We start from the raw sequence: 14,058 nt of genomic DNA, 5'->3' as shown, positions 1-14,058 counted from the left end.
CAATCACTGAAAAAGAGAATAAACACGTTCTGGGGCCATTTGCTTGGGAATACTTATGCATCCTGCTGTACATATTGCTTGCATTGTGGTTTCCTTTTCATAACTTAACAGTTATTACAAGTAAATGAACATATTTTTGTCGTGATGCTTGGAGACACTCCCTTTGTCAGACACTAACACCCCCTCCCCTCAAAAATATAAGAATACCTGTAATACTAAGTTATAAAATGGAAAGTTGAATATATGTGTGATGCCGTATTTAAAATTTTCTAAAAGTGAACACTACATTCCACAAGTGTGACACTGAAGTCTAGATTACTTCCTCTCTGTCTCTCTCTTCCTTCTGTATATGTGTCTGTGTGTGTGTGTAATTGTTAAAAGGAATGCAAAAAATATGTGGTTATTTATCTTACGCATTATGGTGACTGGTAATGATATAAGATACCATTCACGTGAAAATTAATTTTCACACTAAGTACACATTCCGAGCTTCCAACTCTGTGAAACAGCAGCCCATTGCATCGAATCTCACTCCCTCTGTCATCTGTCTTTTTTAAATCAGAGCTCTATTTCTTACGATGTAGATTTCCTATTGACATCACAATGCTGAATCAACACCAAAAATGTTTGCCTCCCACTTGGCTTGCAGCAGTTACGTGGGAGATCTGCTAATTGTCAAGCATTATATTAAAATTTGAACCTGGAACACCACCTTGAGTAGTGAGTCAGCCAAGCAGAGGCCATGTAGTTATCAAGCTACTATATGGCTGTCTACTCCAATGCTATGAGTTCTTTACACCAATACCCCTAACTGAGACTACATTATCTATATGGAAAGAATTGTGAACAAAAATACCTTTGCATGACATATAATTCCTTCCTGGCTTTCCAGGATGGATGGTTTCCATTGCTTTCTCACACTCCTGATTCTCCCTGGAGGTGGTTGCATATAAGGAAGCAACATGATTTGCACTGTATGCTTTGAATCTGAAATTATAGTTCCAATAGGGTACTTAGGTAATTGATTACACATCCTCAACATTTTCTCAATGCAAAATTTGAAAATGTTTCAAAGGAAAATATTATCCATTAACAAAAATACTTAATATTATCTAGACCTACTGGAAGCATGCAGGCAGAATATGTTACTGAATTAATTGAATAATATAACCTGCATGCTTCTATTTGAAATATTTATATACAGGGTGGCGCACGAAATGATCCACCATTTTGTTGTTGAATAAAAACTGTATTATAAAGAATCTCTCAATGAAACATAAATTACACAAAGGTTACACTTTGGAAAAACGTACTACTAAAATACATGCTCAATATGGCCACCGTTTTGACTTTTAACCTCAGTCAAGCGAACACTAATATTTCCAATTACCCTACGGCACATGGGTTCCGTAACTTCACTGCAAGCCTGAACAATAAGTCTTCGCAGTTTCATTAAATCTTGAGGGTTTTTTCCGAAAATCTTGTCCTTCAAAAAGCCCCAAAGAAAATAATCACAGGGGTTGAGACTTCGTCAGAAAACCACACGTTGTACAGTGTTGCATTGTTACCCTCGGCCCAATTAGGGAAGGTCAATCTCTTCTGTTTCTGTTCATTTGTGAGTTTTTGCACCACGGTAATCTTGTACGGATACATGTGGAGATCACTTTTAAAAATACTTTGAATAGAACGTCTTGATATCCCAAGTTGTGTTACTGCTTTTCTGGTCGATTTGCCAGGACTTCTCTGCACAGCGACGCGGACGGCTTCAATATTCAAAGGCGAACGCACAGGTTTACGACGATCACGCTTTGATTCCAGTACTGTTCCTTCCACTAGAATCTTTTCATGCAGTTTGTGTATCGTTTTACTCGAGGGGGCCCACCGAGTTTGGAAATGTGCACGAAAGCGCCTCTGAGTCCCCACAATGCTCTTTATTTCGGCGAAAAATAGCACAGTTGCTGATCGCTGTTCCGTCGTAAGTCTTCCTTTGTCCGCCATGTTGTATACTCTAGCCCCCTGGGGACAGGTGGATGCACTACGCTTCAGTTTTCATTGACTTCTGCAACTGCTGGTGGCACACATGACGTCATTCCTCATCTCAGATCTGAAGAAACCAAAAAACAAATGGTGGATCATATCGTGCGCCACCCTGTAATTATGGATAAACAGCAGTCCACTAAACTTCTGACTCCTGAGCACTTTCTAGAAATATGGTATATGATTTATGAAGAACTAAACACTATCTCTTCAAAAGCAATGGTAACATGTTATAGTTTAATTAAAAATTGAACGTTGAGTTGAGTTGGTGTTTAAGTCCACTTTATGTACAGAAAGCTAATCGGGACTGGACCTACAGTTTAAAGTGGGATCCGAACCACTGTATGGTTCCACCGGGTATCGAACCCGGGACCTCTTGATTACAAGGCGATGGCGCTACCACTGCGCCATCGAAAAATTTAACCTATCGTGAATAAGAGCACATTTATCTTTATGCCATACTACATTAAGTAAAGTCAAGGGTTCTTTTAAAGAGGCAATCTTGCAAGACAAATACATCGGTGTAAATGAGTAAATTGTAATGGTGTATATTGCAAGAAAATCAAAAACACTTCCAACAACTTTTAATCCGTTTCGTTTTCACTTATATTTTCTTTAAAAATTTTAAGATTAATAACAACCAACAGTGTATATAATGAAATACGTCCATTCCTTCTCCAATTAGAATTTGATAAAGTATTCATGCCTAGCTTTTGAAATGATTAATTTCTTTCTTTTCATTCTTATCATACAGGTGAAATATGATGAAACTCTGAACTTACCATCACTTAAATTAGCACCATCTAACAACGACACTAGTTTCATATAATTGACATCTGTTGAGCCACTTTTTAAGGATCTTAAATTCTGGAAAAAAGTTTCCCATTGTGTCAGAAGTTCAAATACACTTTCTGGATGTGCCTGTTCAAAGTCTGATTCTATCTATATAAAGACAAAAAAAAAAAAAGAAGTAGTAATATACATAAGTAGCAATCAAAAGACAGAACAAAAGTAGATGTATTTATTTCTATACAGCTTAGTCCTGTGCTTCTATCCCATATTGTGAAATCGACAATACACCATGACCAGGATTTTTTACATCAAGTGAATGTAAATATCTTACAGTGTCTCAAGTCTTTTAATGTGAATGGTTAGGAGGATATTAATCATACTGCCCACATATACCTTTTGAAATCATGTTAGTTGCATTAAGGCAGTAAGAAAACTGACCCTCGTCACCCAGTCTCTTCCGATATATGATTGTTTCTTTATCTTTTCTTCATTTCCACCACATCAAAAAAAAAAGAAAAAAAAAGAAACAACAAAAACATAGAGGCACTTCCTAATATTCTGGGATACACTGCCTTCCTTGTCTCATACATTCATCCCATAACTACAAAGTTACAACCTATATGCTATTAGTGAGAGAACTGGAGTCACAGTGGTCTTATGGCATTTTACTGCTACATCAGAGACCCAGGTTCGATTCCTGGGGTGGGTGATGTAAGATCAGAGATCTTTTGGCCTTGTCCCTGCATAAAGTGACTCTGGGGTTCACTCAGCCGAATATAAATAGGTACCTGGGGTAACCCTGGGAAGTAAAGGTGGCCACAGCATGGTGCTGATCACATCACCTTTAAAACTTGGGGGGGGGGGCAAGGAGAGTTTACTACTTTTTAGTTGACGAGGCTTAGCATTACGAGGCCCTAATACTGGAGCAAAAATGGCTAATCGTCACCACTTTGTAGGGCCCTAACCCCCGCATCCCCTAAATGTGCCTTCATGGCACAATGCAATATGCACATGTAACTTTTCCTTACCTACAAACCCCTATGAGAGAATATGTACTGTAGACATATTTTACCAATACGATAACATCATTACGATAAATTATAAAAAATATAGTCACAAATTATCCTAATATATATAAATAGCACTGGAAATACTGTATACACCAGCAGAAAATATGAAAACGAAGCTCCTGGGAAAGATAGATGTGTGTGGCACCCAAATAATATAACAAAAAATGGGACAATAAAAAGCACAAATGTTTAATTTGTACAAAGCATTGAACACTTCCAATTTTTACAAATCTTTCAACTTATTCATTTATTAAGAAATGAGATGTGTGCTTACCAATGTATATCCCAAGCTGTGCTGTAGTACTGGCCAATCCTTTATATAATGTTGCACTGTGCTTCCATCACTTTTCAGATACTGTTCCTGCCTCATGCTCCAAGTATTCTTCCAATGTTTTAGTACTTCTGGCCATGGTTCGCAACTATTTGCCAGCCAGGACTTGCTGTTTTCTTGTTCGTCTTTAAGATAAACAGAGAATATGGAAATATTACACAATAGTTTCCACTCCGATAAATTTCTGAACTTCCATAATGATACACATAATAATGAAAATAATGTAAATTATGTATAATATCAATCACAGTAATGAGAAAACTATAAGAACTGAAAAAATTACAATCTCATAATGCTATTGCCAGTGCACTGTGCCTTATCTGGGAATTGAACCAGATTACAATGTGATGGCATTCCCACCATGCCCTATAAGACTTTGATTTGCACTCTTCATTTCATTTTTCGTCCATGTTATAATTTCATTACAAATGGAACATATCAATGAATAACAGCACATTTAACTCTATTCCATACTACTTTAAGTCAAATCAAGGGTTCTTTTAAGAACCTTTCAAGAACTTCAAAAATTAATATGTATGTCCCCATTTACTAAAAATTAAATCTGCCTTAGTCTGCAGAAAATAGGTGACTACATGTAACAGATTTCTTATCGCAAATCTTTGTAAATTGGTACAATGGGTTTTAGAGAACATTTACACTGTTAAACAAATAAGAAGGATACAGAAATGGAAAATTTTTAAGTTGATGAAAAACACACATTAAATATCATAATTCAGACAAAATTTATGAAATTACCTGAAATAGTAGTATCCACATCAATTGCTGATTTTTCTGATAGGCCTATTGTCCTAGATACACTGCCTAGAATCCCAACACTTCTCAATTCTCGAAATTTATTTCTGTATTTGTCCACCAACTTTCCCTTTGATATACAGGATTTGTTCACTCTGCTATCTCTCTTTTTAACTGGAGGAATATAATAAACTGAAACACTTTCTGTCTGGAATATAGACACTATACTTTCTGCTATACTTTCAAATTGGTCATTTCGCAGGCGTCTGCAAAATACAAAATTAGAGATGAGATAAGAATGTGGTATCTCCCCTCTGTAGCAATGGTTTAATTATATTTCTACATAATTAAAAGTTTGAGGCAATACTAAAACTTGTTCATTAATAAAATGTGGAGTTATTTTACTTCTGTTCTGTAATATTTGTTTGTCAGATCGAATTTTAGGAAGTTAGAATTCCTGTAGTATCATAATCAAACAAAAACATGTACAGACATTTAAATGCACATTGTACTCATCATTACTTTCCTTTCGTCATACCTTTCAAAGCATTTGTGTGTGTGTGTGTGTGTGTGTTCATTTCTGTACACTAAAAGTCCGAAAAATAATCATGTATGTGTTTATTTTGTTTGATACTTGACCTGTTCTAGTTAATACTATAGGCAATCGGTACACGATAGTCATGTTTTTCTTACGTTCCACCAAAAGTACACTCATAACACTACTATTAATTATATTCTTCTTTGGATATCTATCTTTGGTAATGAATATCATGGTGACCAAAGCTGTTATCATGCTCCGAGTAGTCATCTCATGAATATTTACATGATGTATCTTTACATAACTAATAAAAAAAATAATAAGCCAGCATCCAGTAACCTTGCTGCAAGAAGAAAAGTAACTCTGCTGAACTGACAATAAAGAAATGGGAACAGGTTAAATGGCTGTCATTGTAGATTAAGTTGGTCTTTTTTAAGTCCACTTTATGCACAGTAAGGCTAATTGGGACTGGACCTACAGTTTAAAGTCAGATCTGAACCGATATGTGCCCCACCGGGTATCGAACCAGTGTCCTCTTGATTACAAGGCAACGACGCTACCATTGTGCCATCAGGGAGGCTGGCTGTCATTGTAATAGTACTTACGCCTAAATATAAGAATGCTCATAATAAACAATGCCAAATCCATGGTACAGTTCTTCACAAGATTAAAAATAGTGTAAGTGACATTTATGTCCAGGCTATGCTTTATGTGCATAAAATTCTAAAATTTGGGCATAAATTACACACTGGTATGAGTTCTGTAGACGTGAGGTAAAATATGAGTCTATGGCAATGAAATTTCACTATTGTCAGTTCTATTTTTACCTGAAAAAAAAAATCTGGTATTCTTCATAAGTGAATTTACTGGGTTAATGCAAATATAGTCTTCCGCAGTCATTTCAGCTATTTAATGATGCTGTTGTATTTTCATTTGCAAGTGCAAGTTATCTACACTACACTTCTGTCAAACACAAATGATCAAGATATTTTTGTCAACTACTGAAAAAAGCTACTGGTATTGCATAATGTTCCTTTTCACTAAATAAACACACTAGTCACTGTTTACCAGACGTCTTTTCCTTTTTTTTTTTGTTCAAGTGGAATTTGCAAAATGAGCTTTGTCCCTGATAATAGGCATCTCATAAAATATACTTTAGTGGGGTATTTCTAAAACTCAGAGAGAATGTTTCGAGCAAAAACTTACACATTAGGATTCTGTAATAAATGGTTGATGATGATATCAACGAGCAGACCTCTGGTCTTACGATTTAGTGATTTTCCTGTCTCATATGTCCCAAGGACAAATCTTCCACTTCCACTTCCTTGTAAGATATCCAAAATGTTTTGTGACGTAAATGGTTCTTGTATTTTAACTGGAATGCTTCCAGATGTCTCAGGTACATTTATGCTATATTCTGCTATTTCACCCTCAGGTTTCACATTATTTACACTTGTATCTTCACAGCACACATCAAATTCATCTATGTAGTTCTCACTTATAGTACTACCAGCTGGTGTATTTGTCAAAGTTTCAGCTGATGAAGATTGCACCTAAATTTTAAAAAAAATGTAAAAATAAATATGTAACTTTTATTGTTTACATACAAAAAATGTTTAATGCTTCTTAGTTATACATGAAAAGGAAAAACCATTTGGATAATTCTGATAATTTTTACTTTAATTCATGATTCAATAGAGAAGGAAATCACATAACTTATCTTACATGGTCCCTTCTTGTCATCATTATTGTTGTTTTTTATCACCATGTTAGGCTTATCTGTTTATCTTTAGCCTTCACAACTCTTTGGATGCACATTTTCTAATACCCATGCAGTTTAGTAACAACATTAAAATAAATATGTGAACACTAGTTCAAAATGTAAAATGTATTCATTTCAAGCTCATCAGGTCACCTTCAGAGCATCATGCCCTGCAGGTTAAAAATGGTATTAAACAAAAAGGATGGACAAGATGAAGGGAAGAATAAGCTGTAACTACATTCCCAGGTGTTCTGGGTTGAAACGTAAAACCTGACATATTTCTTTCCCCCATGCACTCGTATTGCATAATCGAGGTTATAAAATTTAAGTCAAAAAAGAAAGTCACACATAACTTTTCTTGTAAATTTAACATGAAATGGAAGAAGAGAAAAGTATATGCATACATTGTAAAGACTCAAAATTGGAAACCTCGGTGTTGAGCAGTTAATGGAGTAGTTCACCAAGTTGGTTCTCAATTTTGATGAGGGAAATATGAGACATTAAATTACATACCTCTGTAGGACTAGCAAGTAAGAAACAAGAAACTGAAGTGTAGAAATATATGACAGTTAGGTTACATACCTCTTTAGGCGTATCAAGTAAGTACCCTGTAGATGATAGTTTTACTTGTTCTCTGTATTCTTCAAGTTTTTTCATAAAAATTGCTCTTCTGCCGATTTTTGGAATAAGTTCTCTGAGATGATCTACAGTGAGCATGCACAATGCACCTATGTCTATTTCATGCTCTGAAAACAAATATAGCAAAATTTTGGAAGAATAAGTAAGAAAGTTTAATTTAGAAAATCCAGGGCTGTGTCAGAATACAGCATTTCTGTCTCTTTCTTGTTACAACAGAAGCCATCTTTTTCTTCAAATGTATGGTGGTTTGTTTGTTTTTATAAGCACTGGTTATTCCTATTTCATTAATCTTGATGAAAAGGTGAAGGGATGAAGTGGCATGAATGAGGTTCAGCATGAGGCCATTCTTTATGTAACCTAAGTGGCCTTTGCCATTGTTAAAGGTTCTGAATACAAGTTTGTAACCTTAACCACTAACACAAAATTGTTTTGAAAATGAATGGTAAGTGAGGTTATAAAACAGACACAAGAGTTGACAACAGTGATTTTAATTTATGGTTATTTATGATATTTATGATGTGGTTTCTGTGACGGTGGTAAGGGTGCTATTAGATAGGGATCCAATATTTCTGCAAACAGAATTCAGTACTTTAGTATTATACGTACTACCTGGTTAGGTTAGGTTAAGAGTATTAGCTAGTTTCAGGATCGACAAAATCATGTTTGCGAGGGGAATATAATTTAACATAGGCAAATGAGGTAGTCGGTATAATACTCAAGTACCCAGAATTCTATTATGCACATGATACTAGAAATGAACAATTATCAAAAACAGGAATCACAACGAGTTATTTAATTCCTTATTTTACATCACTTTTGGCTAATCTCAATAGAAACGATGAATTGTTATTTGATTAAATTGATGCACAGACACTCCCAAAGGAACACTGCCTCGACCAGGACTGGAATATGGAACCCTCAGTTGGCTACCATGGCATCAATTATTTAATGGAACTGATGTTTTAAGTGCATGAAGTAAATTGAAAGTAGAATGACACAAAAGTGTCGTTTAAGCCCATTTTGTGCTCAGATAACTTAATCAGCATTTGAACTAAATTTAAAATGCAATCTAGAACAACTGGGCAATGCACCTACACTGGGAATCAAACCTGGAATATCTTTCTTATAAGGTGACAAGAATCGTGGTCAAAAATGCTGTACACCTCATACATCAAATAATTAAGCATGCACCATGGTCCATAACCTGTGCATATAACTTCCATATTTACTTATTGTGTATAATAAACACCTAAGTTAAAGTAACAATGAAATGCAAACAATTGCATCATCTCCAATGGTAAAAGGTAAAAGACTCCACTGTGCTTAGCACCATGACATGAAGGCGTATAGGAGGTGTGGGAGCTAACACCCCACACTTTCTTGATCTGGTCGTGACACACAAGATTTTTGCTACCTTGTGTTCCGACGTCAGATGAGAATGCCTACGAGGTTAAGTTAGGTTCCATTAGCATAAATACAATGAAAAATTATTCTTTGGGGGTAAGAGAACTAAACCAAGCTAGCCTAAAATAATAATGCTTTGTCCCGTGACGTCAGAACACAAGGTTTCTCAAGTGTTGTGCGATAAGTGAGACCCGTCATTTTGCTGAATTCAAGTTGATTTGTCGCTCCGGATTCCACCCCCCCACACACAGTTTCTTTCATTATTTCAGACAAGGAATGCTTACAAGGTTAGGTTAGGCCTGTTAGGTTGGGTTCCAATAGCATAAATACAATGAAAAATGTTTTTCCTGCTACTAAAAGCGATGCATTTCTCTATTTCTTCGCATCCATATTGTTTAGGTACAGTTACTTTCATTATTTCGACGAGGAATGCCTACAAGGTTAGGTTAGGTTAGCTACCTAACAATGTAGGCATTTTTTGCTTTCACTAGATTTGTGCAGTAATGTGGGTAAAAATTTACTATCCTTCGGACACCTCTTGTGGCAGGGCAATATGTAAATAACATGAAATTTGTTCTGAAGATTATTATTGATCTTAATAAAATAAGTAGATTAGCCCGGCATAGCTCATACAAATACAAACACAAGTAATAAATAACCTTCATGCATCTTATGGCCATAAGTAAACGTTTGTCGGGATCCCTTACCTTTTATTGTCACTTATGCGATGCACTTCCTCACACACACTGCTCCTATTTTAGATTGAAGGGGGTGGTTGTGGTTCGTTGTTGAAGGGGATAAAAGAGGACTGTTCACGGCTTCAGGTCAGGCTGGCTGACGTCCAGTCACATGGTGTGATCTGTTTCACGTATTGTTCAGTAACCACACGGAAGTAGTTCCATTTACACAAAATTAAAACACAGCTCTCCTTGCTGCACTGTACTGTGGGCTGTCACAAATCGCACTTCACCTACTTTGGTGGCCGATGCTCCGGCGACATGTTATGATTAACACGCGGAAGTAGTTCAAATTACACGGGAACAAAACACCGCTCCTTTAGCTGCACGGTGTTGTCAGTTGCTCCACAATCACACTTCACCTAGTTTAGTAACGTGTCTCCTTGCATCGCAGTATGCACATACGCCAAGTTTAGCCACACTTCCAAAATACACCTCCTCACTCCTCGCACTCTATATTCTTCTGTCCTGTCTTTCCCCAAAGACGCTCAAACTTCCCCTGTGTTCTCCCAATGTTGCCGGTTTTAGCCTTGTACAGTGGCTCTAACACACACACAAACACACAAATACCCAAAAGGAAGAAAAAACTAAGAAAAAAGAAGGACACCCTAGCCAGTGTAACTTGAAGAGCCCGGTTCTAACTCTCGCCATGCCAAGCAAGGGACTGGGTGCGACTTTAAGAAAAAAACTGGTAAACTAACTGATAAAAGAAAAACGAAAAGCCAAAATTATAAAATAAAAAATAAAAAAAAGTAATAAATTTAGGGTGGCACTACATCTCCCCCCTCAGATAATTAGGATAACGAATATGAAAATAGTATCATAATTATCTGAACCTATTTTCTTAAACTTAAAATAAAGGCTAAAACGGGGTAATGCCCCTTCTTTCCCCCCGGCTACGCAAAAAAATAAAAAATAAAAAATAAACAAATCCACTAAAAGCATTCACAATAGCAATAATCACTCTTAAAATTACCCCAAAAAATATTATATAATTGCATTCCTAAAATATGTTTACTCCTATTATTTACAGCTTTCCTTTTCTCCATTAATTCTTATACTCCTGCCTGGTAAACCTCGCCCGACAGGGTGCAAGGGAAAAGGGGAGGGGTTTTAGCTTCGACCTTTTTCTCCCTCCTTTCTGCAGGCCAGAGCCTCTTCTTCCCCAACCACTTGGGTTCACGCTCTCGAGGGTCCCTTTGTATTCGGAACAGCAGGTTGTCCTTGTCCCTTTGCCGATGCATAAGGTCGCAGGTTCGATGTATTATACACTCCAGCCTCTTTGTTACATTGAAAGTCCCACAACAAATATGCATTTGGTGCCACCCGTTTCTTTATTTGGAATGGGCCCACGTAAAGGTGCACAAATTTCTTGCAAATTCCCTTTTGCATGTCCGAGAACGCAAATGACTTTCTTAAAACAATATCTCCTGCCTCGAAATAGGTGAGCCTTGCCTTGTCATCCTGCTTCTTGCGGTTCTCGGCCGCTCTTTCTACGTTTTCCTTTGCTCTCAGCAGCTTCCATTCATAGCGTGGGTCATCATTCAATGAGGGCAATTTAAAAAGTTTCTTGATCTCGTCGTCCGGTTTCCTGTTGAAAAACAATTCCACTGGAGCGAAGCCTGTGGAGGTATGAACCGCCAGATTTAAACACTTTACCATATCCGGGATGTGTTCCGGCCATTTCTTGTGGCTCCCATCTATACACAGCCTAAACAAGCGTGAGATCTCTCTCATGCACCGCTCGACGGGGTTCGACTGAGGATGCTTAGCGCTTATAAAGCGTGCCTTTGCTCTTTTGATAATCCCCCAATGTAACCACTGCTTAATTTGTTTGCTTACATCCTCCCGGTACTGGTAAGGAATGGGATACACTTTCTGAGTGAAAGCTTTATCATCTATTACGTCGATTTCATGCTCGTATCCCCGGACCAACCCTGGTTTGTTATCAAATATCTCGCGATATTCGAAAAGCAGCTCTCTTAATTTTCCCTTTTGTTCAGGAGTCAACCCTTGCGCCCTTTCTACGCTCTCGTAAATTTGGGTGTTGGTAGCCCTAGTTTCTTCTATCGCGTGGCTCTGTGATTCTTTGGTCCCTCTCTCAAACCTTCTAAACGAATCTGGCGGCTGATCTTTATTCACGGAGTCCCTCTCGTATAAAGCTTCATTTGAAATTACATTCACATTGTGTACATCTCCCTCCATTACAGTCTCGAAAGATTCTCGTCCTCCTTTCTCCCTAACCACCGAGTGATTTTCTTCACAAAATTGATCTCCCTCTACTAAAAACGCAGGCTCCTTCTCGTGCCGGCAGCTACATCCATCAGCCCCGCACACGTTTCCTGTATTCGGGCCCACAGGACCCATGGTTGACATAACTTCGTCCCCACAACGACAAATAGGCTCCATACAAGAGTAAACTATTCGGAAATTGTGCAACTCCTGACACGCCGCTGGCTCATTAAATGTTGAAAATTCTATTTCTGTGTACCCCTTCTCAGTTCTTAATTTTAACACATGCTGCTCATAATTCAGGATTGCATGGTTATCCTCCATGAAATCAGTCCCCAATAGAATCGGTTTTACTAAATTTCTTATCACTAAGCAGTTTACATCTATTCCAGTCCCTCCAAAATTCATATTTAAATACGTCTGTGTGATTACTTTTGAAGCTTTAGTCCCAAATGCCGAGACAACTTTCAATCCGCCTACGGTGAGGCAAGGCAACCGTGGGTTAATTTTCAATAACTCCAGCCATAAACTCTCGCTAACGCATGAATGTGTAGCCCCTGTATCCACGACTGCCTCATAATACTTTCCTTCTATAATCACATTAATTTCAGGCAACGACCTTGGGGTCTCTTTTCTCGAGGTCTGGGGTTCCTCTACAAATTCCTTTAAAATCGAGCATACATTCTTTACAGCAGTCTCGCCTTCGGGTTGACGTAAACAACTCTCAACCTGTCCTGCAAAACCCCCGCTCAACGTGCTCTCCCCTTGTCATGCTTCGTTGTCAGGAGGGGGAGGCCCCCTCCCACTCTGACTTTCAAAAGTCATGGCGTTAATGTTAGGGAAATTTGTGGGTGACCCTTCCCCTCGGGCACTCCATCCCCTTCCTTCTCCATCGTTGCCAAACGTCCAACCTACTTGTCGGTTCGGGCTCCTTCTTTGTCGCTGGAAACCTCCCCTCTCGCGAGAAGGTAGGTTGGGAGGGTTGTCAAATTCTCTCCTGCGTCTGTTGGCGTAATTGCCCCGTGACCGAGCTCCCCTCTCGGAGTTGCTTGGGCCTGGGTTCGCGTCCATAAAATTTATGGGTCTCGGACGATGACGTGGGGATGACTGACTCGCAACACCGAAGTTCATTGTTTCCTGAAGTTCTTTCAGTAACCCGAGTAACTGACTGCTGGTGTCGATGGTCAACCCAAGGAAACTCCTCTGCACAAACGGGGGAAGTTGCTTTATCCCCAATCGAACCAAGGCCTTTTCACTCAGGGGTTCGGGAAGGATGGCATTCCTTTCGATGAGTTCCATGTAGTACTCACAATAAGTCTTCCCGCCCCCGGCAACATAGCGGTTCGTAAAAATCTCAGCTTTCAGGCGCAATAATTTTTCTTCAGATATGAAATACGACGCAAACAGTTCCCTGAAGGTGGCAAAATCTCTGCATTGCTTTCTGTTAACGTTGAACCAGCTGAGTGCGGCCCCTTTTAATGACAAGCTCGCCACGCCTACCTGTTGTTCAGCCGGGATTCGAGCCAGGTTCATGTAAGTTTCCAGCTCCATGAGATAAGAGCTGGCTCTCACTTCATTCTCCGAACCAGAAAAGCTTGGTAAGCGCATGTCCCTGTGCAAGTACACATTACTTGGGGTTGTACTACTATCGCTGCTCGCCGCAGGATATGGCGCGAGCAACTGTTCGCTCGCCTCTCCTGAACCCTGGACTTCGTTCAAGCGGGCGTTTAATGCTTCTATTTCTTCCCTCAAATCATTTTTTA

The 14,058-nt window shown here is 38.4% G+C and overlaps 1 protein-coding gene across 1 annotated transcript in view; it reads right to left on the bottom strand.

Annotated features, from left to right (window-relative positions):
* Positions 1 to 4,269, bottom strand: part of LOC145988003 (uncharacterized) — a 174,700-nt gene extending 170,431 nt beyond the window's left edge. Inside the window, exons 1-3 of the mRNA XM_083122841.1 lie at positions 4,174 to 4,269; positions 2,820 to 2,979; positions 857 to 987 (exon numbers count right to left, since the gene is read on the bottom strand). Coding sequence (XP_082978967.1) covers positions 857 to 987; positions 2,820 to 2,979; positions 4,174 to 4,269 — 387 coding nt within the window. The remainder of the gene's footprint in view (positions 1 to 856; positions 988 to 2,819; positions 2,980 to 4,173) is intronic.
* Between the last annotated feature and the right edge of the window lie 9,789 nt (positions 4,270 to 14,058).

The sequence above is a fragment of the Lepisma saccharinum genome, chromosome 5 (assembly GCF_977018435.1).
Source record: "Lepisma saccharinum chromosome 5, izLepSacc3.1, whole genome shotgun sequence".
Lineage (NCBI taxonomy): Eukaryota > Metazoa > Arthropoda > Insecta > Zygentoma > Lepismatidae > Lepisma > Lepisma saccharinum.
Note: the sequence above shows the minus strand (reverse complement) of the source record. Positions and strands in the feature narration are given on the sequence as shown.